The following is a 16980-nucleotide window of genomic DNA, read 5'->3' as shown; positions in this document are numbered from 1 at the left end:
TAATGCTTTATAATCTCTACCGCCCTCTGCTTAGAGACCTCTGAAAATGTTTCTTTTATGAAAGCATTGGGGTTTGATCTCGAATCCTTGTTGCTTCTCCCTGGTGTTTATACCAAAATGTGCATACAGGCATACCCCATATTAACGTACGCAATGGGACCGCAGCATGTATGTAAAGCGAAAATGTACTTAAAGTGAAGCCCTACCTTTTTTCCACTTATTGATGCATGTACTGTAATCGTCATATACGTGCATAACTGATAAATAACGCATTTGTAACAGGCTCTATAGTTTCCCCGCTTGCGCACAGCTTCAGTACAGGTAGGGAGCTGGTATTGCTGTTCAGGGCGTGCCGACAGGCACATGCGCGAGCTGCCATTTGCCTATTGGCCGATATGTCCTTATTCGCGAGTGTACTTAAAAGTGAGTGTCCTTAAACCGGGGTATGCCTGTACTTTCTTAATAAATGCAAACACATTCAATCTGCTGTCTATGATAAGAGATTATTGGGGGGGGGGGGGGGGGGGAAATGCTTTTTATTATTAGGTTTATTGCTTTGAATAACATTATTACACAGGCAAAGTGGTCAGTATAAAACAGTCCGTTCTCTCCGGGGAGGATCCCAAAATCCACATGGAGGCCTGCCCTGCAATCCAGCACCAATTTACAATATAGTACAATATTGTGTGATTACAATGTATTGCGATTGTTTTCTAGTACACATTATTGCACGATGACAGTATATGGCTTGGTTTTTTTTATGTATAGCTTGTATGATATGTATTGACTTCAATTTGGCAGCAACATGTTCATGATGTCATAGTTATAGTTTATTAACACAATTAATGGTTTAAATAAAATGGTCTCAAGTCAAATGTATTACCTCTCCATTCCTTGTCTCGCTTTACCCCCATCCCATCCCTCCATTGTGGTGCGCGGGACATTTGAAAATGGCGGTGGCGTTGATTCTTGCTGCAGAAGCGACTTGGTTGCGGTGAAATGGCTGCGGCTAAAAGTTCCATTTCGAGGTCCGAGCACCCAGCAATGTCACAGATTTATTTCTACGCATATAAAATGGAACAACATACCATGCATTTGTAATTTCTACTATGTTCATTTTATTCTTTCAAAGAAAACTGTACTCTGCCAATGCATGTTTCAAAAAAAGCTTTACTCTGTGGAAACAAAATACATTGGGATAATCCATTTTAGAACAACAAGGTCGCTGTTTAACTCCTTCCCTGACAGGCAGCACAACCAATGTAACACTCATATTTCCAAAGCGTAGAGAAGCAAAATTGCGCTTTCACATATATATCTGTGGAGATGGTACGACCACATCGCCTTTTACGAGAAGTGTAAGAAGTGAACGCCTACACTATTATTCTCCCTGCCTCGGAGAGAAAAAAGACATCACCAAAGACGTAGCAGAATAAATACGCAGAGCGTCAGCAGGTTATGTGCAAACCATTCAGGTTCTCTAGGGGCCACAAAAAAAAAACACATGTTCATAAGTCGCTATTCCAGGAGACGCGCATACAGCTCCAAAAAAATAAATATAGTGCGGGTTTTCTTTGTAGGTTTTCCACTGATGGAAAGCTAGTGAGAAATTACAAGCGAGTGCCTTTCTGATATAAACCCTTCCCACATAAGAGAGCCACAACTTAAATAACCGCATCAAGACCTGGCTGTAGCCAACACATCGGCTAACATTTACACCTGATACAACACTGGTTATACTGTACCCATAGCCTCGCCCCTTAGGATATTGCTGAGACTTGGGTAAATACTTTGGAAAGTGTTTCAGCTCAATAGCTGCGATTAGCGGCTAAATGCACTGGACACTTAGAAAGTTGACTGTGTCATTGTCCTTGTGTGTCCTGAGGCGCGGCTCCCGTGCATCACACTTTGTCCTCATGAGATCTTTGCCAGCCAGCGCTCCACGTTGCTGAGGTTGGCATCCCCCTCCTCCTCTTTGCTGTCGCGGGTGCTGCACTCCAGGAATTCCACCTTCATGGGCAACTGCGAGAAATCGAAGTCTTTGCCCTTCTTCCCCAGCTGGGTAGTGGCGGGAGAGCTGCTGCTGTCCAGGGTGCTGGGAGCAGCTGAGCGGGTCACACGCAGGGTGTTCCTGTCCAACGTGAGGGATGAAAGATGTGATAGGCAGCAAAGCACAAAAAAACAGAAAGAACACACAATTCATTGTTTCATCTGCTGCATTATGGTGGAATATTGTGTGATATTCGGCACTAGCAATGCCATTATATCCCATAGAAACTCTGTATATTCTGCAAGGATATATTGTGCGATCTGAAGGAAAGTGCAGGCTAAGGTCTAGTTCTGCTCATACTGGTGTAGAAAAAAATATGTTTTTGTCAAACTGTTTATACTTTGCTTTAATTTACTTGGTCACACACTTCATTGCAAAATAAAGAAGCCATTTGTTATTTTAGTACTAATGCATAGACATTTGTATTGTTTTTTTTATTTTTCATATAAATCAGCAGTCCTCCCTAATCAAACCACACCAGTGTTTATTCTTTACATCTTTATCTCTTCTTCCCTCTGACCCCACTGTTCCCAAGATACTTACAGTTGAAGTTAACTGTATTATTTCATGATTTTTAAAGGGGGTTTAAATAGGCAGCAAATAGCAAGCCCCAAATCGATGATGTGGCTTCCTACTGGCCCAAGATTTGGCAACCATTTTATTTCCCCTAGAGGGTAGGTATTTCAGGAACTGAAAATAGCAACATTTAGCTTTAGGCGTCCCCTAGCTCCTCTCCTGGGATAAAAATGTGTGGTGGGGGGTTGCTGCTTTAAGATGTGTTTTAATCCCCTTCTCACATCTTGAGAGGAAAGTATCAGCTTTCCTTGTAACCATTTGAAGATCATCTAAAATGAAAAACACTGGGTGCTTTTTTTATGGTCTGGTCGGACCAGGAAAAGAAAATGTTGCTTGTAAATTTGGCATTGTAAATGGAGTAGCAGAATATCCTGCAGGTAAGTGTGCGGAATACATGAAATCAGCGTTCTTCCTTCCGCTTGCTCCCTGAATGCAGCAAGAACAAGTCACAGAACTACTTCCATCCTACAATAAGACAGGGTTTTATGTCTTTTCTTTTTGTTGCACTTGTAAATATTTTTTTTTTTTTTTTTTTTTTTTTTAAATAACTTCATCAGACTCCAGAAATGAAAAAGAAGTGTAGATGGTTTAAACAGTGTTCAAAAATGCTAAAAAAAAGTACAGGAACAAGTATTATAAACTTTGCAGTGATATAGGGAGAGAAAAAAAAATATGAAGGGTGTCTACTTATCAGCAAGCTGGCTCCAGGCTGGACAAGTGAATCCAATACATAAAGGAGAGGGACATTCTGTAGCGGACTTCAGAGACATTTCCACACCGTGTGTTGTGTATTTAACGGAGCGCTCAATTGTATCACAATGCTTGAGAAAGGGCCCAGTGTAGCCCGAAACATAGCATGTCCAGATGCTCTTACAAATAAATATTTGCTGTCCCCTCTCCGTGAGATTCCCTACCACGAACCTTCAGACTCTCCCCCAGCTTTCAGACATTTAACTTTGTGTATTGGTTTGTCCTTATTTGGTATGTCATTCTGTTTATGTAAAATAAAGAACTCTGTACCCCTATTGTATCGCCCTGCAGAATATGTTGGTGCTTCACAAAATACATTAAAATAATATGTAAGATTTCATCTACTTCTCTAAACCTTTTTTTTGACACAATTGCGAAATATAGGTGTCGCTGCTACTCTCCATTATGTATTGTACCTAAAATTCCTATTATAAAGGTGACAAAAAAAGCGAAGGGTACAGTCGGTGCAGATTCAACCAATTCAAATGTTGATATGATCTAAGTTTTATGTTGTATTTGGTACAAACAATAACTCTGCTCGTTGCAGCTGGGCGTTAATTTTTGGAAGATGTTTAAACTTTTCTGTGCCTTGGTCCCTGGCTGCATCAGATCAGACCCCAGATCAGTTCCCCTTCAATATTGATCGGACTGGTCAGTCCAGTCTTCCCCATAACAATAAAAAAACGTCAGGTACGTCAAAACGGCAATGTAAAATGTAAAAAACAAACAAAAACTTTTTGCTGCCAGAGGGCACTGCAAAACCATTGAAAGAATCAAAGTTATAAAATACTACTTTTCATGGGTATAGTGCAGTGAAGCACCGATTCATGAAGTCATCTCCACTTCTGAACCCGTTAATAAACCTTACTACAGATCACACTGTCTTTAAAAATTATACACGGAGGTTGAGTAATACTTACAGCTCCTTCTCCAGCTGCTGCTGAATAAGTTTGGCTGACTTGGCCATTGAGATATCTGTATATAAAAAAAAAAGCAAAAAAATTAAAACAGACATCACAAAGACCCATAAAGTTAATGGACATAAGCTTCTGCATGGCGTGTTGGTTAACAGTGGGACAGACACTGTCTGCCATATGCTGGCTCCTGGAAGAATCTCTGGTGTTGATTCTATGGGATGCTGGGAATTGTAGTTCTACTCTGTCTATGATAATATACGCAAAAATAAGTCCGCTCCCTCTGACTGTATCAGTGACACACTTGATGGAATTCTGGGCCCCAAAAAAAACAAATTAATTAAAAACTGCGTGTGATAGAAAGGGACACTACCCCACCTACGGCTGAGTGATAATGATAAAGGCTTCCACAATAAATATTTATTAAAATAAGTCTGAAAATGTTCTAGTAAATCAAATAAAAATGTGTTCTCAAAAGAAATACATTTTCTTAAGAATTGTAAAAAAAAAAAAAATGTTTTTCTGCATTTTTTACATTTGAAATATTACATGCTTTTTTTAAATGGAGGGAATTTCTAAGCGTGAGTGATGGTGTACATGAGAAAAGGTGAAAGGATTAACCCTGATGTTACAGGGGCGGGGAAAGAAGGGCGGAGGGAGGAAGGGTCTAAGAGAGTAGCTTCAACAATCTCCGACTGAGCCCAGTTCCCCCACCTCTGAGAGGGACGCACCTTGCTTGTTGCATGCGATCAGTAGTGGAGGGGCGTTACGCAGCACTGCGCTATCCGTCAGAAGCTGGTACAAGAATTCTGCCACCTCCTTCACCTCACGCTGGAACGCGGAGCTGTCCACCACAAACACCAGGGCCCTGCAGGGGAGCAGCAAGTGGAGGTCATTACAAAGACTCTGCAATGGTTAAATGAGCTAAAGATGGTCTACAGGGGCGTTTTATTCAATGCAACACCTGCAACACTTTAAAGTTGCAGCGAGTTATAACAACACTACATATCCCATCACAAAACTCAGAATATCACAGTTTCCATAGGATTCAATGGCTTAAATGTTTTGCATTAAAAACCAAAGAGTGTCAAAATTACCATGGAGAGCTCAACTTGGAAGTGTTTACACAGATGTTGAGCTGCCAGCCCAGGTTGTGTTCCAGAATACACAGGTAGAACCGTGCCCAGCCGGCAGCTGAAGCATCACCTCAACCTGCAACGCCCCCGTCTTGTGGGATTTCCCACGTACCTAGCTGCTGTCTTGTACTGCTCCAAGAACTTAAAACGCAAGCTCTCATGTCCAGGAAGGTCGACCAAGGTCAGACTGGAACCCTGTGAGTACAGTAAAAGAAAGCTCAGTGCAACGGTGATAGGGGGAATTTCTTGATTGCACTGCCCTCGAACACCTTTGCTGCCAGAGGGTGGTGAAGGGGTTAACTAAGAGGACTATGGTACAGTAAGTTTTGCACTATATTACATTACAGGCAAGGCTTTTAAGATACTTATTGTGACATTATCCAGTGATAACCAAACGTGTGCACTGGAAAGAAGGCAGCAGAGATGAATTGATGAGGTTTTACATATTTGGACCATTCCATATATGCGCATGACTGTCCATATACACACACGTACAATAAAGACATAAGTGAATGTGTTTGGGGAGAGTACTGTATTTCTTTGCATATTATTGGTACTTTCAGTAAAATCTGCTGGTACAGAAACATATGCCTTGTGCTTATTCACATTCAAAGTCCCTATAGTGCGAGATAAACATAGGAAGTATATTCTGGGACAGTACATGAAGTATGTAACAACCCCTTTTAAAATAAGCTATTATGGGGCTGAAACATAAATAATACCGGCTTTGTTATTTTGCTGTATGACAGCTGATTGGGAGAAGGAGTGGCACCGAGTAGTGATACTGACTCTGTAAACAATGACACCACGTTTGAATCAGGGGCGCCTGGTCCAATTCCGTGTCAGTGCCTTGTGACCCTGGGCAAGTCACTTCATCTCCCTGTGCCTCAAGCACCAAAAACAGTTTCCAAGCTCATCTGGGCAGGGACTGTGTCTGCAAAAACCCTATCTGCTGCATACCGCGCACTGTAATTCTGAAGAGCCGTGTGTCCTATTGTGAGAAATGCGCTATACGACATAATATTATTATTACTGTATCCTGTTTTCAAGCCAGTCTGCCTATTAAAATGATTCATGATCCCTGTGATAAATGTACCTTCTCACAGATAGATGTATGCCAGAGCCATACTGTAAAAGTGTTACAGTAAAATACAGTGAGGTGACACCAATCAACCATGTGTATACGTACAAATCTTAAGGTTGCTAATATTTGAATGATAGAGGCTGTGTGAGGGGAAGGCTCCTGGATCTCTGCTCCCTACCTTGTCATTTTTTACTTTGTAAACAGTGGGACTGGCAGTGATAGACATCTGCGTCTTCCTGTACTTTCCAGTAAGCAGCTGAAATAAAACACATGCACAGCCTTAATTATCACACAATAACCTGAAAGGACAAACTCTTTAAAAACAGGTCCTCCTTTGCTATAAACATGCTGTGTAAGTTACCACATACAAAGTGTGTCTACATTTTACTTACACGTGGAAAATACTGTAGATATAAAGCAAATTCAGACCTTGTTTAGTTTGTGAAAAATAACCAGCGGCATACTTGTGCAGTTAATACATGTACATAGAATATAAATACAAATTATGTATTTGATTCATTTCAGCTCTTACAATAAACTGTCTTTGTAATAGCGAGCACGGTATTTGTATAAACGCTTCGGCAAATTACACGACCGAGCAATAAATAATTAATGCCCCCCCCCTCGTTTCGTATGTTCTCCGAGTTTTGAAAGAATGGGTAAATTCTGTTAAACTGTCCTAAAATTATGAGTTGACTACATTTATATCCTTTATACACATTTAATTCAGTAAATTCCATCAGGGCGCCTAAGATTTCCTATAGGAGGATATAAAGAGGGGTATATTCTGGGACAGTACATACAAGTAAGAGTAGTTGCATGAAGCAATAGGCGTTATTGACATCACAACGGGACCTTTATATCATTTTTTGCAGATCAACCCCCCCCCCCTTTTTGTAGGTGTTAAATCCCGCCAGTTCTGATCTGAAGAAATCGGTATAAGACATGCGTGGGTTTCTTAGACTTCACATCGGCTCCTATAGTCAGGATATTAAGTGATTTCATGGTCCATTTTCCACTACGTAGCTTATTCTATAGCGAAACAAAAAGACAAGGACTAAAGTGCTAAAAAAAAAAACACACTAATAAATATTGAAATTACTGTGGTGATTTCTAAATGCTATGCTGCTAGAGTAAAGGAACTGTTCCTTAGTCCATTTTTGATGGTAGAAAACGGGATAAATCTAACTAGCGCAAAAAACTCAAGGAAATTAGTTCAATAAGGAAAATGGGAGAAAAGGGAAAAATATTTAATGTAATACAGTTTTGAATGACTGATGTTGAGAAAATATTATGGGTATTGCACTCACATTTGGTGCCTATAATTTAGGCGTTGATTCATAAAGTGAATCTCTGGTAGATTTATAGAATAAACAAAGACGAAAGTGGCCGATCAGGCCTTTTCCGTCTAAATTCCCTATAAAAGTCACGGGACAATTTGGTCGCAAACAGTCCGATCTGCAGTTTCTGTGGATATACTGTAGAATAAGCCCCTAAGAGTTTGCCTGCTTGAGAGGGTGTCATTAAAAAGGTGTTGTTTGTGGGCATCATACCCTAATAAAAAGGAGCGTTTTCCCAGAGTCACAAATACCAAGGAGAAGCACAGCTCTGCGTTTGGTCTGAGTTCCTCGCAGCAGCTTCCACAGCACTAAAGGGAAGAGAGAAAGTTAACAATGCTGACAACATACTGCACATATATCCTAGAAATAACTTTAACTAATTAATACAGCACAGTGTATTCCCCAACCTCCCCAATGAGTGAGCCTCCCAAACCTCCCCAATGAGCGGGCCTCCCAAACCTCCCCAGTGAGCGAGCCTCCCAAACCTCCCCAATGAGCGAGCCTCCCAAACCTCCCCAATGAGCGAGCCTCCCAAACCTCCCCAATGAGCGAGCCTGCCAAACTTCCCCAATGAGCGAGCCTCCCAAACCTCCCCAATGAGCGAGCCTCCCAAACCTCCCCAGTGAGCGAGCCTCCCAAACCTCCCCAGTGAGCGAGCCTCCCAAACCTCCCCAGTGAGCGAGCCTCCCAAACCTCCCCAGTGAGCGAGCCTCCCAAACCTCCCCAATGAGCGAGCCTCCCAAATGAGCGAGCCTCCCAAATGAGCGAGCCTCCCAAACCTCCCCAATGAGCGAGCCTCCCAAACCTCCCCAATGAGCGAGCCTCCCAAATGAGCGAGCCTCCCAAACCTCCCCAATGAGCGAGCCTCCCAAACCTCCCCAATGAGCGAGCCTCCCCAATGAGCGAGCCTCCCAAATGAGCGAGGCTCCCAAACCTCCCCAATGAGCGAGCCTCCCAAACCTCCACAATGAGCGAGCCTCCCAAACTCCCCAATGAGCGAGCCTCCCCAATGAGCGAGCCTCCCCAATGAGTGAGCCCTCCTATGAGTGAGCTACCCTACATTCCCAACGAGTGATTCACCCAAGCTGAGCAGCACCACCAACAGGGCCAGACCCACGGACAGCAGCGTCGGGTCCTGCCTCTGCAGCTCCTGTTTAATAAACTCCATGTCCGGCAGCCATTGGGAACCCGGAGCCACACGAACCTCCGCCATTACGACCACGGACACAGTGCGCACGCGCAAAACTCTCGCCGCACAGCACTGCGCAGGCGCTGGGTCCCAAGCACATTAATGCGCATGCTCTTCACCCCGCGGTGACGTGTCACTCCCAGCCTTAATGCAACCACTCAGCGGCTGCTTGTGATGACACGACAATGCATGATGGGAACTGTAGCCTCTGATAACTAGAGCATGACGGGAAATGTAGTCTTTCCGAGCACCAATGGAAATATAGCATAGTTTCGTTATTGCAGAAAGGGCCATATAATGTGAGCCGCCTGCACATACTTGTACATATAACAGGGCCATGTGTATATATAGATATTTTGGGGGGAGATATCTCAGAAATAAAAATGATTATATACATTTATTATTAATTAATATAAATGTATTTATTCCCCATCTGTAAAAAATGCTGTCTAAAGGGTTTAAAATTAGGGGGGGGAAAGGATGTTTAAAAACTGCACCAGAGTTATTAAACAAAAAATATGTCATGGGTTTCAATGTAAAATGTTCCTTTGATAAATACAGTGCATGAAGAATTGACATTTGAATGGGGTGATTTTGAGTGAGACTCTTGGTACTGTGAGATTCCCTTCCTGTTATTGCACATATTGATGGGCAGTTTAATTCAGTGGAAGACTGGGATGGCATGGGCAACATGGCGTTCCTGAATACAGTAATTTAAGCGGCATGGTGCCTCCGCAGTCTGGATGAAGACCAACTACATGGGTTAATGTGCCACCCAAGGTTGGGAAATTGTCCCAATCCTGGGCCAATAACAATGGTCGAGTACCAGGTATACAATCAGAGTCAGGGGGCTATGGAAGTTAAGGACAATGGGGAGCTTGGGAAGGATACGCCCGCCTGCTAGCAGAGTACACACTCCAAGGCCGGAGAATTGTTCTCTCCCCGGCAACGAGGCATCTAAACCTATGGGTAGGGTGACCATTTGTCCCGTTTTTGCCAGGACAGTCCCAGTTTTTTGTGTCCTGTCCCGGTTTTATGTCCGTCCCGGTTTTGTCCCGGTTTTTGTCCCTGGTCCCGGTATTGCGGGGCAGCGGCGGTGAGGAGAATGCGGCGGCCGGTAAGTATTTTCTGTGTGTGTGTATGAATGAATGCTGCCAGGGGGATTGCATGAAGGAGAATGCCGGGTGCGGGACTTAGAATGCCGACCGGCCCACAGGGGATTGGTCGCAGGTCAGAGGAAGCCGGGGGCGGGACTTCCGCTTTGTGCAGAGCACACGTGAGTGTGTCTGTCTTCCCACTCCTGGCTCTTCTGTCCCAGGTCCCAGCCAGGGGGGGTAATAGGAGGTGGTAGCGGGGGTGCGCCTACCTTTGCCCCCCGGCGCTCGTACCTTTGCCCCCCGGCGCTCCCACGTTTCCCCCCGGCGCTCCCACCTTTGCCCCCCGGCACTCCCACCTTTGGCCCCCGGCGCTCCCACCGTTGCCTCTCCTGGCGCTCACTTCCTTCCGTCCCCTTGGTGTGGGAGATGGGCTCGGGGGCGGGCAGTGGTTGCTGCGCGGTCGCGGGCGGTGCACGGGGAGGCGGGGTGTATCTGTGTGTGTGTATGTATGTGTGTGTGTATCAGTGTGTGTGTGTGTGTGTGTATCAGTGTGTGTGTGTATCAGTGTGTGTGTGTGTGTGTATCAGTGACTGTGTGTGAGTCAGTGTGTGTGTGTGTGTGTATCAGTGGGTGGGAGTTTGGGTGTGGGTGTGTGTGTATCAGTGTGTGTGTGTGTGTATCAGTGTGTGTGTGTTTGGGTGTGGGTATGTGTGTGTGTATCCGTTGTGTATCAGTGGGTGTGTGTATCAGTGGGTGTGTGTGTGTGTATCAGTGGGTGTGTGTGTGTGTATCAGTGGGTGTGTGTGTGTGTATCAGTGTGTGTGTGTGTGTATCAGTGTGTGTGTGTGTATCAGTGTGTGTGTGTGTGTATCAGTGGGTGTGTGTATCAGTGTGTGTGTATCAGTGTGTGTGTATCAGTGTGTGTGTATCAGTGTGTGTGTGTGTGTATCAGTTTGTGTTTGTGTGTGTATCAGTGTGTGTATCAGTGTGTGTGTGTGTGTGTGTGTGTGTGTGTGTGTGTGTGTGTGTGTGTGTGTGTGTGTGTGTGTGTGTGTGTGTGTGTGTATCAGTGACTGTGTGTGAGTCAGTGTGTGTGTGTGTGTGTATCAGTGGGTGGGAGTTTGGGTGTGGGTGTGTGTGTATCAGTGTGTGTGTGTGTGTATCAGTGTGTGTGTGTTTGGGTGTGGGTATGTGTGTGTGTATCCGTGGGTGGGTGGGTGGGTGTGTATCAGTGGGTGTGTGTATCAGTGGGTGTATCAGTGTGTGTGTGTGTGTGTGTGTGTGTGTGTGTGTATCAGTGTGTGTGTTTGGGTGTGGGTATGTGTGTGTGTATCCGTGGGTGGGTGGGTGGGTGTGTATCAGTGGGTGTGTGTATCAGTGGGTGTGTGTGTGTGTATCAGTGGGTGTGTGTGTGTGTATCAGTGTGTGTGTGTGTGTATCAGTGTGTGTGTGTGTATCAGTGTGTGTGTGTGTGTATCAGTGGGTGTGTGTATCAGTGTGTGTGTATCAGTGTGTGTGTATCAGTGTGTGTGTATCAGTGTGTGTGTGTGTGTATCAGTTTGTGTTTGTGTGTGTATCAGTGTGTGTATCAGTGTGTGTGTGTGTGTGTGTGTGTGTGTGTGTGTGTGTGTGTGTGTGTGTGTGTGTGTATCAGTGTGTGTGTGTGTGTGTGTATCAGTGTGTGTGTGTATCAGTGTGTGTGTGTGTGGGTGTATCAGTGTGTGTGTGTATCAGTGTGTGTGTGTGTGGGTGTATCAGTGTGTGTGTGTGTGTGTGTGTGTGTGTGTGTGTGTGTGTGTATATCAGTGTGTGTGCATCAGTGTGTGTGTGTATCAGTGTGTGTATCTGTGTGTGTATCAGTGTGTGTGTGTGTATCAGTGTGTGTTTGTATCAGTGTGTATCAGTGTGTGTATCAGTGTGTGTGTGTATCAGTGTGTGTGTGTGTGTGTGTGTGTGTGTATCAGTGTGTGTTTGTGTGTGTGTGTCTCCCTCACCCTCCCTGTCTCCCTCTCTCTCCCTCCCTGTCTCCCTCTCTCTCACTCCCTGTCTCCCTCTCTCTCCCTCCCTGTCTCCTTCTCTCTCCCTGTCTCCCTCTCTCTCACTCCCTGTCTCCCTCCCTCCCTTTCTCCCTGTCTCTCTCCCTCGCTTTCTCCCTGTCTCTCTCCCTCCCTCCCTGTCTCTCTCCCTCCTTCCCAGTCTCCCTCCCTCTCTGTCCCTCCCTGTCTCCCTCCCTGTCTCCCTCCCTCTCCCACCCTCCCTGTCTGTCTCCCTCTCTCACCCTCCCTGTCTGTCTCCCTATCTCACCCTCCCTGTCTGTCTCCCTCTCTCACCCTCCCTGCCTGTCTCCCTCTCTCACCCTCCCCTGTCTGTCCCCCTCTCTCACCCTCCCTGTCTGTCTCCCTCTCTCACCCTCCCCTGTCTCTCTCCCTCTCTCACCATCCCGTCTCTCTCCCTCTCTCACCCTCCCGTCTGTCTCCCTCTCTCACCCTCCCTGCCTGTCTCCCTCTCTCATCCTCCCCTGTCTGTCTCCCTCTCTCACCCTCCCCTGTCTGTCTCCCTCCCTCACCCTCCCCTGTCTCTCTCACCCTCCCCTCCCTGTCTCTCTCACCCTCCCCTCCCTGTCTCTCTCACCCTCCCCTCCCTGTCTCTCTCACCTTCCCTGTCTCCCTCACCATCCCTATCTCCCTCACCCTTCCTGTCTCCCTCACACTCCCTGTCTCCCTCACCCTCCCTGTCTTATCTTAACTGCCGTATACCTACACCGAAGTAACCTACCCTGCTTTCTTCCAGATCTGACTCAAGTTTCACGCGGGAGATATCGGAAGACAGGTAGGGAACACCTCCCCTCCAGTATAGTACCTTGAGGGACTGCGGATCAGGTAAGATCCCAGGCGGGATTCCTGCTTTAGAAATTGTGAAGAGGGGGCATCCTGACACTGGTTAATGGGTTCAGAATCATTTACATCTGGCTTTTTTTCCAATTAGTGAGGTCATCTGACACACACACACACACACACACACACACACACACACACACACACACACACACACACACACACACACACACACACACACACACACACACACGTAACAAGGACTAATGGTAGTAAAGTATAAGTGTACTACAATAAATAAACTGTTATGTAAAAAAAAAATGTTTTTCATTTTCAAAATCTGGTCACCCTACCTATGGGAGACCTCGAACTGAACTTGGGGACTTAAAGGGCCCTAGCCCTGTCGGCAGAGGTTCCATTGGTCAGTTTCAATTTCCCATGCTTCCAGGTCCTGCCCCTTAGGCTGTACTGAGGCACTAACTCCACCCCCCTCGCACCGGAGTGGCTCAGCGAATTAAAGGGACTCCACTGATTGGTCGGCACTCATTCCCTCATGTTTCCAAATGGAGGCTGGGAAAGTATAGAAGCCGAGGCCAATTCGAGCTATATCATTGTTCCAGGTTGCCTTAAATTGGTGTCTGTGTTGTGAAACCAACTATACATTGAACTGTGAGTACCTGGGCCGATTTCCTTTGTTACTGGGAACCTGACTTGGACTACCAAGGCGGCATCCAGGGTAAGCTCGTTTCAGCAGCGGACTGCACCTAGCGCGCTAGGAGTACCCCTATAAATCCATATTCAGTGATCTATGCTGCTATTCCCTATTGTTATGTCTATGCTGTGTTGCTCACTGTTGGCTCCGGCCAACTAAACGTCTGTTTATTAACTCTTGTGTTCTGCCTGGTGCATACAATTACAATTTGGGGTATGTACATCTTTATATGGCGCCAAAAGTGTACTCAGCGCTTCACAAAGAATATAGTACAGGGAATTATAATACAATAAGCACAGCAAAATCAGACAAAAGGAAAGGAAATCCCTGCCCCGAAGAGCTTACAATCTAAGCAGTATGTTGGGAGACTTACAGAGAGCAGGTGAGGGAATAAGTGCAGTGGATGGCAGTGCTTGGCCACAATGGTTGGTAGGAGTGACTGTGGGTGTGGGACAGTAGCCATGAGTGCAGGCTGTTAGGATGCTTGATTTGTGGGGCAACTTTTAAAGGTTAGTCAGTATTAACACAATTAACATGGGAAGAGGAGGCAGGGAGATGTGGGTGCGAGCAGGTGTGTTTATGTCTGGGTCCAGGATTAGGAGAGATCTCCCCAGCAGCAGGAAGGAGTAGATAGAGGGTGTGAATAGAGGATTTGCGGGGTAAAGAAGTTATTGGGAGAGAGGTGTATAAATAATGGTGCGGTGTATGGACACAGGCATAGGTGGAGGAGAGGAGAGATGATGAGATGTGGATAGGAGGGGAGTAGGGAAGTTGGAGAGAACAGAAACATTTACAAAGCAATGAGGAAATAGTAAACAGAAAAGGCAATAGGGAGGGCGTAGTGAGATGCAGGAGGAGAGACTTCCCAGGTATTGGAGGATAGGAAGAGTATGAGAAAAGCGTAAATAAAAAAAACACAGTCTGAGGTTATTTTGAAACAGAATAACACGTGAATTTATTCAAGTCAAGTGCACAACGGAGACAGCTTCAAAACAAAAGCTCTCTAACAATAACACGTTATGCCATATATTTATACCCTAAAACCTAAAGCTCCACCCCTTTATGGGGGGGCTTGCACGTCACTAATATTACCTCATTTTGTAATACATAACAATACTAAAGCTGATGTCATTTTGTAATACGTAATAATTCTGGATAACTGTATGTAAGCGAAAAATCATTATGGGGTTAAATGTGATGTCAGTTCTGCCACTTGGCACATTGTATGAGAAACAGTTTATCTTAGACTACTAACGAGGCTTTCTCATAATATCTGGCCTGTTTACACTTTCATTTGGAAGCTGATTGGATGAGGAACGATCAATAAAGTCAGCTAAGAGCGAAAACATTCCATGTCTGTTTCACACAGATTTCTTCACATAGAATGATGACATTAAAACTCACAAAGACAAGATAAGATGGCGGACTGAAAATAGTCAAACAAAATGGCTGCTATGATCCTAATGCTGTTATGTCAGACCCCCTAATGTCTCAACTTCGTCAAGTACAAATTATCAGAGCATTTTGTTCTCACAGTTGCAGAGCTGTAGTTGTTGAAGTGCATAGCCCAGATCATCTTGTATTGTTGACCTCCAATTCTAACTCCCAAATTAACTCCACAGACACTTTATATGTGACACTTTGGGTGTGACACAGCCATATGGCACAGCCAAGATAGATAAATAAATAGATAGATAAACTCCAAATCGCAACAACCGTCTCACTCATTGGTGGGCAGTGTAATTCAGTATAAGGACAGTCTCACTTAAAAATCAGGCTATAAAGCACCAAATAGTAATAGTACAATTCATGAAATAGTAAACACACTAGAGCCAGATTGTTGGAATATTGATGAAGTTGTTGTCTCTTAGAAAGCCGCCGAAGAAAAACTGTGTGAATTCAACAAACTCTTTCATCATGAAATCAACATCAATGATATCCGTGACTATGTGGAAAATGTTCTAAAAAATCGACACAACCATAGGATTCCAAGTACTGTACAAAGGGCAAAAAATATCAATACCGTTGCTGTCAGTTCTGCGGAGGCAGAAAGGGTTTTCTACAATGAACAATATATATTCGGATAAAAGAAGCCGCCTCACAGTTCAGAATGTCGCTAATTTGATGACAATTAATATGATTGGCCTCCCATTGGACTCCTGGTACCCCACTCCTTTAGTTCAAACGTGGCTGAGAATTAACCACACCGCCGATGACAGCAGGGTGGCACATGGCCGAAAGAAACAGTATAATGATAATCAAGTAGCGATATGGAAATATTTTAAGGAAGGCAAATGAATCATTTATTTCAATTTCAATCAAATATTGTTGTTTTTCATTTTTCACTATAAAAGGGTGGTACGTTGAGAGAGAACCTGTTGCTAAAATGTTTGAATCCCACCACTGAGTCTTACTCATTGGTGGAAAGTGTCATGCAGTAGAAGACAGTCTCACTTATTGGTACAAAGGTTTATTCAGTAGAAGACTGTCTCACTCAGTATAGGGCAGTCACAGTTATTGGTGAGCAGTCACATTAATGTAGCCAAGTACCCCAGGCTACTAATTTCTTTGGCCCTCCCCAGTGTCATAAGTCCCGGTAAAGAGCGAGCAGTGTTGGGAGTAAATCCTTCATGGCCTAGCTATGTAGGATGTTAATTAATACAGTTCAGGATTAGCCTTGGGCCTGGCAGGAGGCCGGTTTACAAGCCCCTCCCCTGGGAAGGTCTGGGTTCGTCTAAATTGAGAGTAAAGTGTTTCTGGGTTCGGTGTTCATATGACCTGCATGTAGGGAGCAGGATTTAAGCTTCTCCTGGACAGGAGTGGCTGAACCCTTACCAAGTTAGGGGGCGAGGGAGCTGAGGAGGGGCCTGTGGGGCCTCAAGCCCTGTGGATCTGCTCCAGGGAACACAAATGCTGTGGAGCAGAGGGACAGAATAAAGACCCTTGTACTGCCCATGGTGTGATGTTGTCTGATTTCTGGGATCTGAGAAAGAGTTGCCTGTAAGGACCATCCTGGCTACCCAAGTATCCTCATGGGATGGAGGCGCTGCGCTGATGGAGGAACAACCAGCTGAAAGCCTGACCTGATGTCTCCCCACAACATCGTAGAGCCTCAGTCCTTGTCACACCAACAAGGTATGTAACAGCACCAGAGTACACCAGGTAGCTACATGATCTCCCGTATGGGGGGTTGGGAGGGGGGCAAGTGCTACACTAATTATAGAGCATTATTGCTCCGTGTATGAAAGTCTTGCTTGGTATAGAGCAGTCTGACTAACTAGTGGACAGTATACTCTTG

General features: G+C 45.0%; 1 protein-coding gene across 1 annotated transcript; it reads right to left on the bottom strand.

Annotated features, from left to right (window-relative positions):
- Positions 1 to 1150: 1150 nt before the first annotated feature.
- Positions 1151 to 9126, bottom strand: SRPRB (SRP receptor subunit beta). The gene is made up of 7 exons (XM_075570265.1): positions 8931 to 9126; positions 8064 to 8158; positions 6689 to 6766; positions 5539 to 5621; positions 5022 to 5158; positions 4297 to 4351; positions 1151 to 2131 (listed from the first exon to the last, which is right to left on the bottom strand). The coding sequence occupies exons 1-7, from the start codon at positions 9061 to 9063 to the stop codon at positions 1915 to 1917; spliced, it is 798 nt and encodes a 265-aa protein (XP_075426380.1). The 5' UTR covers positions 9064 to 9126; the 3' UTR covers positions 1151 to 1914.
- Between the last annotated feature and the right edge of the window lie 7854 nt (positions 9127 to 16980).

The sequence above is a fragment of the Ascaphus truei genome, chromosome 14 (genome assembly GCF_040206685.1).
Source record: "Ascaphus truei isolate aAscTru1 chromosome 14, aAscTru1.hap1, whole genome shotgun sequence".
In the NCBI taxonomy this organism is placed as follows: Eukaryota; Metazoa; Chordata; class Amphibia; order Anura; family Ascaphidae; genus Ascaphus; species Ascaphus truei.
This window is presented reverse-complemented; position numbering and strand designations above follow the sequence as displayed.